This window comes from Schistocerca piceifrons, chromosome 2 (assembly GCF_021461385.2).
Source record: "Schistocerca piceifrons isolate TAMUIC-IGC-003096 chromosome 2, iqSchPice1.1, whole genome shotgun sequence".
Lineage (NCBI taxonomy): Eukaryota > Metazoa > Arthropoda > Insecta > Orthoptera > Acrididae > Schistocerca > Schistocerca piceifrons.
The window spans coordinates 414,575,872-414,594,452 of record NC_060139.1 but is presented as its reverse complement, the minus strand read 5'-3'; the positions used below and the strand labels follow the sequence as shown (position 1 = coordinate 414,594,452).

Sequence of the window (18,581 nt, the reverse complement as noted above, 5' to 3'; positions counted from 1 at the left end):
TAGACAAAAGTATTCACAAAATTTCATTACTCTCCAGTAGTTATTTTTTGGTGCTGCGATTTTATTTTTCCGTCAGTGTATAAACCGGAAATCGGGATCACCGGCGGCTAGACAATGCCACGGAGCATGTCGGAACATTAGGTCTGAGCGCGCCCGCATAGGTCTATCGCGGACGATCGGTCGAATTCGGGTAAACTTGGTTATCGTCGTTCACGAGTAAAGACAGCTAATGATGTATTAATTGAGCGACTTGACTATTTGATGTGTTGCGATGACGTTCGCTTGTTGATATTTGATGTTAATACTGAAAATAGTTTTTTTGTTTCATCTGGGGGTCTAAAACAGTAACAATAATAAGCTGCCGTTTGTTTGTTGTGTCGACTTCTAATTTCTCGTGGCGGAGAAGGATAAAAATTAAGTACTTATGAAACCCTTAGCTTATCCTCTACTCCTTTGTTTTAAATTATTTTATTACACTAATCAACAACATGTTTGTCCGCAGACGTGATGGTTAATATTTAATTAAAATTGCAGAGCGGCTGAAGTCGCATGTAACTTGCGGCTTGTGTCTGCTCTACAATTTTCAGTTCTAACGGTCACTGTTCCTCCTGCTGGCGATACCTGCACCGGCTAACATCGTTAAGCAGCTATCTATGTATCACACACAGTGTAATTACTTTTATTTGAGAATCGCTTAAGTTTTTGTAAAGGTATTTATAAAAAAACCGATTTAAACCAGCAGAAAATACCTAACCTACCTTAAATCCAATGCATTTCTTTTCTTACCAACAGGTACTTCAGTTATGGAAAATCATATTGAAAACGAATCATTCAGATAAATTCCGAGCAATTAATAAAGATACAGCCGCTGCCCTTGCCTGCACTGCCTTTACCCACATTTGGTACAAGTTCTTTTTTAATATTGACAGAAAAGCAATTGATGCCAGAATCGTGACGAACTTGCTTTGGTATGTTAATGATGCAAAAAAAAAAAAAAATACTAAGCAACAGAAACTAACCATTATCTGTCGTAGGAAGACCGCATTTAGAAGACCCCTACAATTTACCCTGCTATAAAATTGCAAGTATTAGACACATTTTCCAAAAACTTTTTCCTGATATCTACGACACAGTTTAAGTAACATCTCAAGTGCTCTCACGCGTTCTGTAACTTCTGATACGTGGACTGGTTTGCATAACATGCCAGCTTCCTGAGATAAACAGCTCATTAGTTGTCTCCTGAATTCCAGCTGGATCACCGAGTTTTTGCTATGAAGTCTTTTTAAAGTTCTCCCGCTGCAGAAAATATGGCAACAGAGCTTAACACTATCGCAGACCGCTGTGGTGTTCTAAGCTAAATGCATTTACTCATTCATGACAGTGGCGCCAACATGGTGACAAGTGTTCGAGTGGCTGAGTATGGTTCTCCTGGAAGTTTCGTCCATTCGCTTCAGAGGATTGAGTCAATGAAGGTCCAGCCTGAAGCAGCAGGAGTGATCGCTACCGGTAGACGGCTCGTAACACTCTTCAGTCATTCGAGATTAGCTCAACTGTTGGCGATTCAAAATGAGCTAAAGGTACCGGAACATCTGTTGATGTTAGGTATCATCACGAAATGGAATTCCACCTTTTAGATAGTAGAGTACCAGTTAAAACAAAAAGAAGTTCTGACGCTATGACGCTGATCACGATACTCTTACTAATTTAACGTCTCATCAGTAGTGCTCGATGGAGCAGTGCGTTAAGGTTTTGAAGCTCTTTGAAGAAATAATAAAAATACGTTCCCGCCGCTCCTGCACACCCGATGTAATACCACATGTTGCAGCATTAAATGAGGCAGTACAAGAAATCCTGGCTTGAGTGACTCGTTGACGAAATAGAAAGTCGTTTTAGTTCCTTATCCGAAGATCCAAATTATTTGACTGCAACCTTTCTAGATCAAAAGTTTACGGCAGACTGTTTAGGAGCTGTTGAAATTGAAAGAGCTGGACAGAAGATCGTATTAGAATTCTGCGAAGAATCTTCCGCCGATAGCAGTTCATCTCCAATGTCTGCTGGAAGAAGTAGAAGAGACGAGACTGAACCAACTGTTACACGCGAAGCTCATAACATGTTTTCGGTTCTCCTTAACGTGACACTAAATGAAAATAGCAATAGTCATGGTGATGGACAACAAACAAACGATTGCAAGCGATAATGAATATTATTAGAAGAGAGTTCGAATTGATCCCAATCGTGCACCATGTATTTGGTGGTCAGCTATTGCGACACACTACCAGAATTTGACAAAGTTTGCCAAAATTTATCTTTCAGTGCTTTGCAGCAGCTTACATAGAGATAGACTTTTTTCAGCTGGCTTGTTTACGAAGGTGCATGGAATCGTTTGTTACTTGTTAAGACAGACAAATTGCTCTTCAGTCATCATCATTTGCCTCTAGTTCAGTATGAGTACAATTTATTTTAATTTTATGTTAAATTGGGTAATAAATAGTGTTTTGATTTGAATATACACTCAACAGCCAAAACGTCATGAGTCATGCCCACCGCGAAGTTGGATGCAGCCAAGTGGCGTTGCGGGCACATGACGAGGTAACGAAAGTACGTAGGCGGAGCACACGCCGTCGGGGGATCGTCCTAGCGAAGATATGGGCTTCAAATGGGGAAAGCCGTTGAGACAAGCGACTTTAACAACGGGTAACTTATTATGACACAAAGTCTGTGGACGAGTATCTCGAAAACCGCGAAGCTGCTCGAATATTCACGTGCTACTGTCGTGAACATCTACGGAAAGAGGAACAACGACAGTGAAACTATCACTAGATGCTAAATGTTGGACGTCCACGACTCTTAAATGACCGTGGTGTTCGGAGGCTTGCCTGATCTGTAAAGTAGGATAGATGGTGGTCTGTGGCATTTCTGTCGAAAGAGCACAATGCTGGTGCACTCACAAGTGTCACGGAGCACACGGCATCGTTGAACATGGAACACCACAACAGACCATCTCTACGTGTTCACATGTTGATCGAACGACATCTTCAGCTACGATTGCAGTGGGCGTGGGACCATCGGGATTCGACCGTCGATCAATAGAAACCTGTCGGCTCTTCGGGTGAATCAATTGTTTGCTACACAAGTCGATGGTCGTCTCCACAAACGCCGTCATCGGGGTGGACGACGGCTCCAAACGTGCAGCGCGTCACGGACGCAGGATGGTAGATGCAGTACAATTATGCTATGGGAGAAAGTCTCCTGCGCTTGCATGGTACCTTTGGTGTAATCGAAGATATGCACCTGCATACATTAATGCTTGATGTCTCCCCCGAAGGCAATGTTATTTTTCAGCAGTATAATTGTCCGGTCTCATAACCACAACCGTGCGAAAGTGGTTTTAGGACTGTTATAGCGCACTCACATTGATATCTCGGCGACCAAATTTGCCTGATGTAAATCTTATGGAATCCCCCTGGGTCGATATCGGGCGCCATCACCGCGTACGCAAATCAGCTGTCCGTTATTTACGCGAATTACATGACCTGTGCGTAGACATCTAATGCCACGTATCTCCACAAACGTACCGACAAACTGTCTTATCCCTGACAAACACAATCAATCATGTACTCCGACCCAAAGACGAGCAAACAAGCTATTAAGGAGGTGGTCACAAAGTTTTGGCTCATCAGTGTATTGTGGTTTGATGGTGCATGTAAACTTTCATGAAACGTTCACAATTTGTTGAAAATTCTATATGCTCCAGATATTGTTCTCATCTGGGAAGTAGTGGGTGAGAGCGAGTGAGATGTTATTCAGTTTGTACATTGAGCAAGCAGTAAAGGAAACCAAAGAAAAGTTTGGAGTAGGAATAAAAAGTTAGGGAGAAGAAACCAAAATTTGGCGAGGTTCGCCGATGAGATTGTATTCTGTAAGACCCAGCAAAGGACTTAGAAGAGCAGTTGGGCGGATTGGACAGAGTCTTTAAAGGAGAATACAAGACGAACATCGATAAACGCAAAGCAACGTTAATGGAATTTAATTTAATCAAACCAGAGAATGCTAAGAGAATTAGGTTAGAAACTGAGGCACTAAAAGTAGCAAATGAGTTTTGCTGTTTGGGAAGCAAAATTACTGATGATGGCTCATAAAAGAACGGTGATTACTCTGGAAAGGAAGATTCTCACTGAACCTAACTCTAATCGTGTGGTCGTTCTGATCGTGATGGTTGCTTCGATTTGGTGTGACCTTGTGCATTCTACAGTATGGTGTCCACAGGTGGCGGGATCGTTTGTGGAAACAGTTGAGCCGACAAAAAAGTCATGGCTAAGAGATCAAGGACAACGTGTGGCCGATTAATATCAAGCGAGATAAAAACGCGAGGGTTGCTCACTCGCTCCATTGCTCCGTAGCTTACACAAGTTAAACAATGTAGCGGTGAGACCATTTGGTAGCGGGTGATGGTCTGCTAAGAACGCGTCACGTCAGCTACTGCTCTGCTGTCTCCTCATCAACTGTCTCCGAAGACGGTTTCGTCTCTTCTGCTTCTGAAGACGATGTCATCCCTAATACCTCTATATAGTAAACTTGCGCACTCCGCTTTTGCCACCGAAACTACTGGCATGCCAATCTAAGTAATTGTCTCAATGTCTGCCAATTGGAAATCTCACCTCAAAAACGGCGCGCCCATTATGCGAAGTAGTTTGATTTTTTTCAGGAAGATGAGAGTGCTGACTTATGGTAAGCCACAGACTGCGCACGCCAAGGTAAACCAGACGTACTTTCTGAGCCAGTTTGGCACTGGCTCGATCTCGATCTCGTTAGCTCAGTTTGATTTGACGTGTGGTACCATTCGCCTAAAGTTGGCAGCGGCCGCTCTGGGGCCCCGTCGTGGGCTTTGCCACTCACGAAGAGTCGGCCCGCGAAGCGAAACAGTGGAGTTGAGCCCCATGATTGTGACTTCTTGTCGCCATCAGTCAATGTTTATCTCTAGAGATGTGCACAGAATTCGTGAAGAGTGAAGGTGCAGCCATGGTAACGCTAATGTCCGAGTCTGCTACGTGAAAGGAGCAAACCTGATTTTCACTCAGCTATGGGCAGCCTGTGTATCCTCATTCCCGGCATCAGTCATGATTTACGTGACTTTTTGGTAGAGCTGAATCATTTGTTGGACGTTGAACATACTTGGTCATTTTGGGACGAGGTTGGTACATTCTGCAGTATGCTGACCACAGATAAGGGGTCGTTTCTCGAAACTGTTGATCCAAATATCTCGGAGTATCGTTTGGCATAGTGCTGTTTTCAAAAGGTGAGCATCACCTGAACTCAACGCACGAGCTGTTTACCTTGAAACACGTATGTATTCAGTAGCAGCTATGGCGAGGCATGACAGAATCTCTGACCAGAGAGTTGTTTATCGTTGCGAGTTGGACTCAGTTGCGAGTTAGCAGTTGCGAGTCGGAGTTGTGTGTGAGGAGTCGGCGGGCGTCGACATGGGTCTCTGGTCAAGGTTCGGGACGAGGTATATTGTTAAATAAGGTAATGAAGCAGCATTGTGCACATCTGATAATGTAATGTATGTTAATTGTAATTAATTTGTTCAAGAAATGCCCCAATTATAATTTTGTTTTCAAAGCAATCGTTTTTAAGAAAAGAATCATTACAATTGAAACAATATTTCCTATGTTTTTCCTCCCAGAATCAATTTATCAGGTTAATTATTGCACAGGGCCTAAGGTCAGCTATGCTGCCCTATTATTGTGGGTTTAATGATTAATCTTGATTTCTTAATTTTTGTGTCGAGTTTAAATTTGGGTCATTATTATTCTATAATTTTTGTGGGGACCAAACATTTGGCTCTATTCCCATTAACATTTAATTATTGTATTTTCATACATTTCTGCGGGGAGGTTACAACCTCAAAACGAGCTGTTTGCCTGGGCCATTATCTCTACGTGTTGTTGTTCAAAGTATTACCTTGACCACCATTTTTATATTTTATTGTTGTTTTGATTATCGGTTTCTGATAGTAATTTAGCTCTGTGCTTAATTTCTAAGTCACTGAAAATCAGTCTTACCACGAACTGTAAGTTCTGCGGCTCAGATTTCATGTTTACCTCTTAGAGAACTGCTGTGCACTATCAGGACTTCGTAAGTGTCCGTCATTAGTATGTAACCTGTTTGCTATAAATCATTTGTTTGCTGTGTTGCAGCGAAAGAATTACTGAGTTTGCTGTTAAGTTTAGCTCTTTTGGGTCTACCAGAAGAAGGCTGCTGCAACCGTGGCCGAAACGTTGGTTCTTCTGCAGCAGCAGTTTTATACAATATGACGCTGTACCATACCCAAAAACTTTTATATCGAAGTTTAGCTTACTTAAATTCATGAAGTTGAAGTTATTTAAATGTTCTTAAAGAGTTCATTACCTACGAATAAGATCACAAGTCTTAAATCCTACGTGTTATATTTTTTGTTTTTTTTTTCATGTTCCTCCTTTTAGAGATTTTTACTATCTAGAGCTAAGCTTAAAGGTTTCATTATTTAAGCTCTCGCTGCTCAGTGGAAAAAAGAATTTCACAACATATGTTATTTGTGGCCTTTTACAATGTATCTTCTCTCTATTTTAGTTGCGACTGAACTGTCCAGGCCGGCCAGAGTTCTAGGCGCTACAGTCTGGAACTGCGCGACTGCTACGGTCGCAGGTTCGAATCCTGCCTCGGTCATGGTTCAAATGGCTCTGAGCACTATGGGACTTAACATCTATGGTCATCAGTCCCCTAGAACTTAGAACTACTTAAACCTAACTAACTTAAAGACAGCACACAACACTCAGTCATCACGAGGCAGAGAAAGTTGGTGAGAGATCTCGACAATGTGCTGGCCATGGCAGCAGTCGAACATTTTCTGTATCCAGAAAGACCCGTACAGGACCTGCAGCATGCGGTCGTGCATTATCCTGCTGAAATGTAGGGTTTCGCAGGGATCGAATGAAGGGTAGAGCCACGGGTCGTAGCACATCTGAAATGTAACGTCGCCTGCTCAAAGTTCCGTCAATGCGAACAAGAGGTGACCGAGACGTGTAACCAATTGCACCCAATACCATCACGCCCGGTGATACGTCAGTATGGCGATGACGAATACACGCTTCCAATGTGTGTTCACCGCGATGTCGCCAAACACGGATGCGACCATCACGATGCTGTAAACAGAACCTGGATTCATCCGAAAATATGACGTTTTGCCATTCGTGCACCCAGGTTCGCCGTCGAGTACATCATCGCAGGCGCTCCTGTCTCTGATGCAGCGTCAAGGGTAACCGCAGCCACTGTCTCCGAGCTGATAGTCCATGCTGCTGCAAACGTCGTCGAACTGTTCGTCCAGATGGTTTTCGTCTTGCAAACGACCCCATCTGTTGACTCAGGGATCGAGACGTGGCTACACGATCCGTTGCAGCCATGCGGATAAGATGCCTGTCTTCTCGACTGCTAGTGATACAAGGCCTTTGGGGTCCAGCACAGCGTTCCGTATTACCCTCCTGAACCCACCGATTCCATATTCCGCTAACAGTCATTGGATCTCGACCAAAGCGAGCAGCAATGTCGCGATACGATAAACCGCTATCGCGATAGGCTACAATCCGACCTTTATCAAAGTCGGAAACGTGATGGTACGCATTTCTCCTCCTTACACGAGGCATCACAATAACGTTTCACCAGGCAACGCCGGTCAACTGCAATTTTTGTATGAGAAATCGGTTGGAAAATTTCCTCATGTCAGCACGTTGTAGGTATCGCCACCGGCGCCAACCTTATGTGAATGCTCTGAAAACCTAATCATTTTCATGTCACAGCATCTTCTTCCTGTCGGTTAAATTTCGCGTCTGTACCTCGTCATCTTCGTGGTGTAGCAATTTTAATGGCCAGTAGTGTACGTGTTGCGTTTCGGGGTTGGACCCTGCATATTTGTATATCGAAGTCTGTGCTCTGCTGCCCTAGTACTACGTAAATGGAAGATTCCCGGCAGCAGCGTGAAGTTGTTCAAGTTAGACGTCAATCCCGACACACAGTTTTAACTTGTGCACAGTTATGTAGTGCTTGTTATTGAACGAGTCAGTCCCCGTAACTGGGTGGTTAGCGTAGATTGCTAAAATGCGGAAAACCCGGGTTCGATTCCTAGTATTTTTGCGTGATGGGAGGACTGTTAGGAGGTGCACTCAACTTCGTGATCCCAATTGAGCTGTTACTTGACAAGTAGTACCGGCTCCGCGGTCTGGAAAGTAGGCGAAACGGCCGGGAGGGCGGTGTGCTGATCACATGCCCGTGAATATCGCACCCACATGACGCGACGAGGCAGAGGATGACACGGCGACCGGTCGACATCCCTTCGGCTTGCGTGGCATGTAAGAGGAGCTAGTTCCTATTAAACGAGGTGGTACTGTAGTCAGGACATCAGTCTTATGTTGGTAAGGATCGCCCAAACTCATGTTTTTCATGTTGTTGCCTCTAATGAGATCACGTCCTCTCTCCTTGACAGACTGAGCTGGAGTTTCATCCCTAATCACGTTGAAATCGGCAGGGCGTTACTCTATCACCACCCTCCCTCAATGATCACCTATGTTTAAAGGCTGATTAATTTTAAATAAAATATTTAATTAAGTTCTGTCATTGGACTTTTCAACTGAAATTAGTTCTGAAATCGTAACTTCCAATAAAACTGAAGTAGTGAAAATTCTGTAAAGGAAGTGGTGGCGGAAATAGTCTGCGCTCAGTGCAATGCTCGCCGGACTGTAGAGACCGACAGCTTTTGTGCGAGGTTTGTGAAATTAATTAATGACCTCTGAAGACTCGTTCGAAGTCCTATCGATCTCCAGATTTGTCCAAACCAGGATAAATTTCTGAAATCTTAAACAAAGTGATTACATATAATAAAGAGGCGCAAAAATTCTAGTTGAGCCTCATCATGTCTTTTGAGAGATTTTTATTAATCAACCTTCCGTAATGAAAGTCAGTAACTTATACAATGAGCAATGTCATCGATAACGCAAAATCCAATTACACTTACGTCTCCGGCAGAGCTCCAGACCAAAAAGTAATGACATTACGTGTTTCTCCTTTATAAATAATAGAAACAATAAAACGTAGCATGGGTATCAAACTTACGGAGTGCAACAGACTGCTACCGTAAAAACAGTGTTACTCTGGTCAATAAATTGGGATACTACGAATAAATATATTTGATTTGCATGCGTAAGTGAAACATACCGTAATAAAAGGTATATTACACCCCACCTTCCCCACCCCCTGCTCCCCCTTCCGCCCCTCACCGCCCGACGCCTTCGTTGTAATTCTCTACTTTAAACTCCTAAACACAAACCTGTATATATTTAAACATTTCACGCTAAGTTTGCTACAAATGAAACGTCAAACGATTCATTCAGCTGCGTTGGTTCCTCGTCGGACTGGACTATACGTAATGGCTTTTCCTCGCCGCTATCGGAAGGGACATGAACCTCTGGCTGAACGTAACCAGGTCGACGAATGTTTCGGGCATCGCCCATCCAGCGCGTGTCCGCGTGTGCCGGGATTTGTGCTGCCGGCCGACGTAAATCACGGCGTGAAATAAACAGAAACATTCGTTACATGACAGATTCAATTTATGGTTTGATTTTATTTCTCAGCTCGGCGGCTTTTATAGCGGCCGTCTTTCCATCGCAGGCTGAGAGGGAAGCGGAGAGTTTGTTTTGTTCATTTATCTCTTCTGAAAGCGATTCTGATCGAAATGTACCATGAGCGGAAGTCTTATTGCTGACAAGATATATTGGTGACAATTTTTCTTCTGATAGCTTGCGAAATAAGCTGAAATGCAAACACGAGCGGGATGCGCAACCCTAAAGGAAACTGTAAATAGGAAATTTCTGTCTCAAGGGAACACTGCTACGTCAAGAAAGAAAAATCTACTTTGTCGCAGGTGCCTTGTACAAATACTTCCTAAGCTTATAAAAATATTCATTCGTATACCCTTTATTTTTTACTAGCATGTTACATAGAACGGTTTTAAAATTCAGATATCTACGCTTGTATCTCTCTTCACGTTACGGAATGTGTTCCAGCAAATGATTTCAGACTGATGTGTATGTATGGATTCATTGTTTCTAGAAAGAAGTAATTGGATTCTAAACTGCTTCGATAATTCATCAATGTTATATCAATACCTACTTACAATTTTTCATTATCCCTGAATCCGATTTAACGTTATCAAGCTATTTAAAAACTATCCTTCTTATTTATATTACTGATCTTGGTACTGTATGCGGAGCAGCTTTGATAGTTTCTGGCAAGAAGAAATTCGAGTCTGAATTATTTAGACAGCTGACCACAGTTACACAAAGTATTGGCAGCTTGAAGTTTACTAATTTCTGTCATTTCGGAAGTGAGACGTTCACAAACAGCAAGTATAGTGCAGATATTTGAAATCAGGTGATTTTAAATAGAAACTGCGGGGTGTGGGTGAAGCAAATGCACTAGGCGCAAAGTAAGCGCGTTTTGTACGAAGTGTCTGCCTTCTATGCGGATAGTTACATCTCTTTTCTGAGAAGGAGTTGTAGGTAACATTCGCGATGCACTGAGAATTGCTTAGTCATTCAATCAAAAAAGGATGTTAGAAATAAGCAGTACCAGTTATCTCATTCACCCATCAGTTCGAGGTCTAATGAACCACCTCCAAATCGAAAAATAAATTTAAAAGTAAAACCATTCACAGAAAATTCTGTTTCCGTAGCGGTCGCGCGGTTCCAGACTGAAGCGCCTATAACCGCTCGGTTGTAGCGGCCGGCGAACCACTGTTCTAAGGCTAACACAGTGTGCGCATGGTTTCACCTGCTTTTCCAGTTTCTATGGGATTAAGATCGATTGAACAGTCAACTGCGGTATAACTGAACGTTCGTCGAATCAAGAAATTTACGGTGAAGCCATGTGAAAAATACTTTTGTCTTCTCGTAACAGGGACGTGTCCACAGCATACCTGTCTTGTAGAAGAAACTTTTACTTTTGGCTGCCGAGAGTAGTGAAATTAAAATCCTGGTTCAAGTTCACATGTTCACAGTAACCTGAATGAGTAACCCACAGTCATAGTAAAGAGAACATCTCCAAAACATGTCATAACCATCTCTATGCTGAACAACACCACCACACAGTGCAGAGTGAATGCCTCACTGGATCGTAAGTGCACTGACACCTCGTATCATTTCAAGGTACACAGTGACCCAACTCCGCGGACCACACTGCATGGCTCCAGTCAGCCCATTTGATGATGTGGAGCTCTATGTGCCACAGTGGGCAACGGATTTATACGGAATAACCGCCTTCAAAGGTTATTTGCAGCTAGTTCCCTGCGGAACAGTAGGTCAGGAACTGATTGATGAGGGACCTGCTTTCACCGACAACAGAAATCTCTGTCTTGTTTGAAATCTATTGTCAATTGACAAGGAGTGTCACTTGTCTCCAGTCGCTATCGGTTATTATGTTTTTACGTCCATTCATCTCACTCCATGTTACACTTCTGTGAGTGGTACACGATTCCTTCTACAGCGTGTCTTCAATAAGAAATGCAACAAGTTTTCTTCTGCAAGGAGATTGGTTTTATTCTAGATTGCAATACACCTTATTATTCCCCACTCTTTTGGCTACAGAACTCTGTTTTTCAACATAATCTGCGATCAATGTGACAGACTTCTGCCAACTTATTGGAGGAACTGTGTGTCCTCATGATACACTAATCGATGTTGGAGACAATGTCTTGTTGCATCAATAACCTCACCATCACCACGTACTGCTTTCCGCAGAGTGCATCCTTTCTTTGGGCCAAACAGATGGATGTCCCTGTTAGGCAGTGAGAAACCCAGCAGGAACACACCTTTGAGTACCCCACTCAATACTGAGAGCATCACAGATGCCTGTAATTCTAATAATGAATTAAAACGATCCCAACTGTGTTATTACACGCTTAACGTGCTGGTCGTCCCTTGCAGCATTATAAATGTCTGATAATACAGCCGACGTGGTTTTCATTAATCACTGGGACTCACTAAAGTTGCTTTCCAATGTCTAGCTTAGTCCACCCTGTTGGCCGTGCAGTCTAACGCACTGCTTTCCGGGCGGAAAGGCATGGCAGTCATCGGCACGAATCAGCCGGGCGGATTAGTGTCGAGGTCCGGTGTGCTGGCCAGCCTGTCGATGGTTTTTAAGGCGGTTTTCCATCTGCCACGGCGAATGTTGGCTGGTTCCCCTTATTCTGCCTCAGTTATACTATGTCGGCAATTGCTGCGCAAACACTGTCTCCACTTACGCGTACACTATAATTACTCTACCACGCAAACATTCGAGGTTACACTCGTCTCGTGTGAGATGTTCCCGGGGGGCGGGGGGGGGGGGGGGGGGGGGCGGGGAGGGCACTGAGATCCGAACCGCACAATAACCCTGGGTTCGGTGTGGGGTGGCGGAGGGGTGAATGAACTGCTGTATTCTGTTGTGGGGATGTGAACCACTGAGGGCTACGGCGGGGACGGAGCCTCTCCGTCGTTTCCAGGTCCCCAGTTCAATACAATACAATACAATGCCTAGCTTATTTCAGGAGCTACCTGCAACTCGGAGAAGGCATTTTCATGAGACATTTAAGTGTATGTGATGTATATATTTCAGTTGCACTATCATACATGCATGGTATGAAGTTCAAAGTATGTGTGTAGGTGGTGGACTACGAGAGGAACAATATTCGTTTCACAAGGTGTAGACTCCTTCATATAGTGTTGCAAGTTAATACTAGTATTTGAAAAAGCACGCAACTGTGGGTATTTCAGCAATCACTATTACGGTCTTATGAAATAGTGACAGTAGCAACTGCGGTATCCCATATCGATACCACCTCACAGGCTTTGTTATGTTGGTACTGGAATTGCAAGTTTCCATTCGATATCGATAGGAACTGCACAGTATCACATGGTCCCAGTCACGTGCGTCCGCTATGCCACATCTCCAGCAATTCTCCACTCCAAGCGCCCTCTGCCACCGCAATATAGGACGGCCGGTGGCAGCCATTCAGTCACTTGCACTTGGAGCCTCTTCACTGTGACCCCATTCGTGCTTCATCCTTGTTGAAATCTCAATAGCTGGCCTCTATTTCTTGTTGCATCATTTGTTATAACTCTTCGTTTAGAAAAATTCAAGAAAAGTGTATCTTCTCTTTGATGTGTTACTTGTTCACTAACCATTTCTGTTCCTGTCCTGCTTTGCTATGATAGGTCATACACAACATTAACTATCTTTCAAAAATAGCTTAGTTTTGTGATCAGAACACAATATAACCCTCTTCTTTTTGCCTCTCAGAAAATCTCATTTTACCCCTCAGGGGGTAATTACTTTCAGGTTGGGAAGCACTGTTCTGGCATATGGTTCAAATGGCTCTGCGCACTATGGGACTTAACTTCTGAGGTCATCAGATCAAATGGTTCAAATGGCTCTGAGCACTTTGGGACTTAAAGTCTGAGGTCATCAGTCCCCTAGAACTTAGAACTACTTAAAGCTAACTAACCTAAGGACATCACAAACACCCATGCCCGAGGCAGGATTCGAACGTGCGACCGTAGCGGCCGCGCGGTTCCAGACTGTAGCCACCCCGGCCGGCGTTCTGGCATATCTAATCAAAAATGAGTGGCTTCAGTTACGTCTGGTATATCTGAAGAAATTTTTGGACTTTTTCTCGCGGACTGAGGCCTTTATCAAGGCGTTACTTGGTGTTAAAGTGATGTCTCCTGGGGGGAGGGTGGGTTGTAGCTAACATATTTCTCTGCTGTTCTTACCTAGTTGTTACTGTAGACTGCACCGGTCTAACAAGAAGTCATAGCAACTGAAGTAGGTGAAGAGATTTTGTGTTCCATTTTCCGGGAATCGTTTTTCGGCGGAAGTAGGACGCAACTCTTAGCGGTACGGAAATACGCGGCCGCCTTTGGACGCAGGCGCGCGGCGGCGACGCGTGTAGCCGGCGCGTTCCTGGCCACGCCAGCATATTTGCAGCTCAGCAGTGCAGGCCAGCGAGCGCGCGCGGGGCCAGCTTTGACTGGCGCTGCCTACAAAGCAGGGCAGGTAATGAGGCGTGCCGGCTGCGGCCGGGGCCGCCCCCCTGCTACCTGAGCAAAAGCCACGCCCGCCAGCGGCAGCGGCCGCCACTGCGCGAGAACTTTGCTAATTTCGTCCCGCCGCCACACTGTCGCTCTCGGCATATTTCTGACAGTATGCGCGACGATTTCATCTCCTTTCATATCCAGTAAACAGGCGCTATTTGGGAAACCTCGCATTCTCACAATAGCCTAAGCGCTCAACGTTGGTATGTTATCAGAATTATAGCTCAGCATGTACTATTTTTTCATGTTTCAGTTTCCAAACTTTTCAGCAAGCTTTCGGGGAATAAGGTAGGATGAAACCGAGAGTCACGAAAATGGGAAGAACTTTTTTCCCAGGTCACACAAGCGGTGTCTTAGCAGGAGACAATCTCTAAAAGGGTGCAGGGTAAGCACAAGGAGGTAGACATAGCAGCAGCCGGTAATGTAGGCGTAATTGTGTTGGGAAAGAACAGGATGCCGCGCGGGACTAGCCGAGCGGTGAAGGCGCTGCAGTCATGGACTGTGCGGCTGGTCCCGGCGGAGGTTCGAGTCCTCCCTCGGACATGGGTGTGTGTGTTTGTCCTTAGGATTATTTAGGTTCAGTAGTGTGTAAGCTTAGGGACTGACGACTTTAGCAGTTAAGTCCCATAACATTTCAAACACATCTGAACATTTTCAAAGAACCGGAGTTTCAAGCGCTAATAGAAGTCGATGAATCTCAACCAGTTATAGGTGCGGAAAGCTGGCTAAAGGCTAAGTAATCTGAAATTTTTATAAAGGACCTAACCGTGTTCAGAAGGGACAGATTAAATACAGCTGGACTGTTTACTTCTGTCAGAAGTAGTTTATCGTGTTGGGAAATTGAAGTAGATAGAAAGTATCTACTGTGTGGGCATTTACATTTGACAACCGGAATAGAGTGATAACGACGCAGTTTAGTCCCTTTAATCTACAAACCAACCAACCAACCTGAAAAAATTAACAGTTGGTGCCTTTTACCGAACATGCCCCCACCCCACCCCCCGAACTCAGATGGTACAATTGTTGAACATTTCAAAGAAAACTGGGATCTCATATGAAACAGGTGTCCCACTCATACTTGGTGGTGACTTCATTCGAACTTCAATATATAGTTGCCCGATCCCAGACTTTTATAATCATCAGAAAACTGTCGGGCAGGATGTCGTGGAGGGCTCCTAGAAGCGCTCGAGAGCGCTAGATATATAACAAATATTTTCCAAAGTTCAAATTTAATATATATCGCGGGGAGGCATGTTTCGTCTGTGAGAGCGATATATTTATTCCTTGACTTACGTAAGCGTGGCTCCATGGCGAGCGAAGAAATGTAAGAAAATGGGTATGTGACCGGACTTCGTTGCGAGACAGGATAACCAGAGGACGTGTATGAAGTGTGTACAATGAAACAGTGATTGTTAGCCACCGTATTGTATAATTTGTGTTTATTTGAGATTAGCAAGCGATATGTAACGTTAACGTGGAGTTGAGTAATACAGTCTGGTGCATTTCTAAGGTAAATTCTCGTCTTTATTTTTGATCAAAATATTCTGTGATGAACTGTAATCTACGACAAGCTTGTATAGGACTTCGAACATTTGGCGATTGATGTTTGCTGCTTCAATAACACGGTCAAAAGCATAGAGAAAGTTTTCTCCCCTAAAACGGACTCCTTTCACTCGCAATCATCGAATAACCAAATGCAAATGACAGTATCCCAGTTCGAGAAGGTAATATAGAAGTTTTCTTCCTCTTACATTTCAAGAATTTTACAGGCGACCGTCGGAGTCGGCAGCTGCTTCTACACCACGAGAGTAACTCGTCTACGTGAACGAAATTACGTACGCTGTGGGAGTAGCCAACGCCGCTCTGGAAATTGATACTGTTCTTCACATACATACAAACAGAGACACTACACATACTAGTTCAATAACAACGAGTTTAATATTACCAGCTTAAAAACATTAATTTCTTCTTTTGAGCTATAATATAGTACGATTGAGTCGCAGTACCGTCAGCACAGCGAAGCATCGTGTGGCAGCCGTTTCGTTACGGGGCGACTGTCGACCCGCGATCTCCGGCAGCATCCAGCTCCCTCTGCTTTGTTGCTGGTGTGACAATATCCCTCGGTTTCCATGATACCATTATGCTCCGCTTGCAGTCTTGGGTACTCGGTTGGTTCCCCGAGCTGCGATAGCTTCTGTTTTTGTCGCAATTCCTCAACATTTCCTACTAGCTGGCAGTCTGCTGGTCATTGAAACATGCGGTTAGGCTTCTGTGAGCTGCCAGTGTAGAACTTGGACTAATTTTTAGTGTCCGAAGGCGTAAAATATGTTGGCGAAAATACATGTTTAAAGTCGATGCTAGGCATAAAGCGTCGTCCGAATTCGTGCTAAATGCTTTCTGTGAAAATTATTTTTAATAATTAGTTCAGGAGCCCACTTGAAGTGGAAATGGTTGCGAAAACATACTTTAACTTTTAGCGACAAATGATCCTGAACCAATAGGGAGTGTCATGACAGATACAGAGATTAATGACCACAAGGTCGTTTAGCATGACTGAATACCGTAACATCCAAAGCCGCCAAAAATAATACAAAATACATCTATTTCAAAAAGCCGATAAAAATTCGCTTAACAGTTTCCTAAGAGACTGTCTCCACTCTATGCAGTCTGGCTGTGTAAGCGTAGACGAGACGTGGTTTAAGTTCAGACAAAGTATCGGCGTCCATTGAGAGCCATATACCAAATAAATCAATAAGAGATGGTACTGATACCCCGTGGGTCAAAAAAAAAAAAAAAAAAAGGCCGGAACACTGTTGCAGCAGCGATGGAAACAGTATGCCAAATATAAAGGAATACAAAACTCCCAAGATTGGCAAAGTTTTACAGAAGCTCGAAATTTAGCGCGAACTTCAATGAGAGATGCTTTTAATAGTTTCCACAACGAAACTCTAAATCTGACAGAAAACGCAAAGATATTCCGGTCGTCCGTAAAGTACACCAGCGGCAAGGCGCAGTTAATAAATTCACTGCGCGATAACAAGGGCGATGTTACCGATGACAGTGCCACTAAAGCAGAGTACTAGATACGGTTTTCCAAATTTCCTTCACCAAAGACAAGTAAATACTCTAGAATTCGAATCAACAACAACTGCCAACATGGGTAACTTAGAAGTAGGTATCCTCGGTGGAGCGAAGTAGGTTAAAGCACTTAATAAAGGCAAGGCCTCAAGTCCAGGTTGTATACCAGTCAAGTTTCTTTCTCAGTACGCTAATACAATAGCACCATACCTAGCAATCATGTACAACAGCTCGCTAGTCGATACATCCATACCTAAAACCTGGAAAGTTGCACAACTTCCACCTTTACCCAAGAAACAAAATACGAGTAATCCGCTGAATTACAGACCCATATCACAAACGTCGATTTGCACTAGGATTTTGGAACATATGCTGTGTTCGAACATTATGAATTACCTCGAAGAAAACGATTTATTTACAAAAATGGTTCAAATGGCTCTGAGCACTATGGGACTTAACATCTGTGGTCATCAGTCCCCTAGAACTTAGAACTACTTAAACCTAACTAACCTAAGGACATCATACACATCCATGCCCGAGGCAGGATTCGAACCTGCGACCGTAGCGGTCACGCGGTTCCAGACTGTAGCGCCTAGAACCGCACGGCCACACCGGCCGGCATTTATTTTCAAACAGCCATCATGCATTCAGAACACATCGATCTTGTGAAACGCAACTAATTCTTTATTCTTGCGGGGTCGACAGGAGATATCAAATTGATTCCATATCATCAGATTTCGAGAAGGCTTTTGATACCGCTCGTCTCAAACGGCTTCTAATCAAATTGCGTGCCCATGGAGTATCGTCTCAGTTGTACAACTGGATTCGTAATTTCCTGTCAGAATGGAGACAGTTGTTAGTAACTGAAGGAAAGTCATCGAGTAAAGCAAATATAATATCTGACATTTCCCATGGAAGTGTTTTTGGCTCTCTACTGTTCATGACCAACATAAACGATTTAGGTGACAGTTTGAACAGCCCTCTTATACCGTTTGCAGATTATACGGTCGTTTACCGTGTAGTGATGTCATCTTAAAACCAAAAGCAATTGAAAATTGAATTAGACAAGATACCTGTATGGTGCGAAAAGTGGCAATTGACCCTAAACAATGAAAAGTGCCAAGTCATCCACGTGAGTCGATATCTTAGGGCATCTATGTTCTTTATTTGTATTTATTTGCATGTAGGACGAGGAATTTACTATGTATCTTATCAGTAAACAGTCCAGCTAGTAAGGGAGAAAACGTGAGTTGGTAAAGAGATCAAATTCCGGATCTCATGGTCCCTCTTGTTCTGTTCGTGAACCGAAGAGTCCATGAAGTTGCGATGGGCGCGAGTGCATGA

General features: G+C 43.7%; 1 protein-coding gene across 1 annotated transcript in view; it reads left to right on the top strand.

The window, feature by feature from the left end:
* The first annotated feature begins 4,709 nt into the window (after positions 1-4,709).
* The window catches only part of LOC124775437, a 69,921-nt gene continuing 56,049 nt past the window's right edge, over positions 4,710-18,581 (top strand). Inside the window, exons 1-2 of the mRNA XM_047250270.1 lie at positions 4,710-4,754; positions 13,995-14,268. Coding sequence (XP_047106226.1) covers positions 4,710-4,754; positions 13,995-14,268 — 319 coding nt within the window. The remainder of the gene's footprint in view (positions 4,755-13,994; positions 14,269-18,581) is intronic.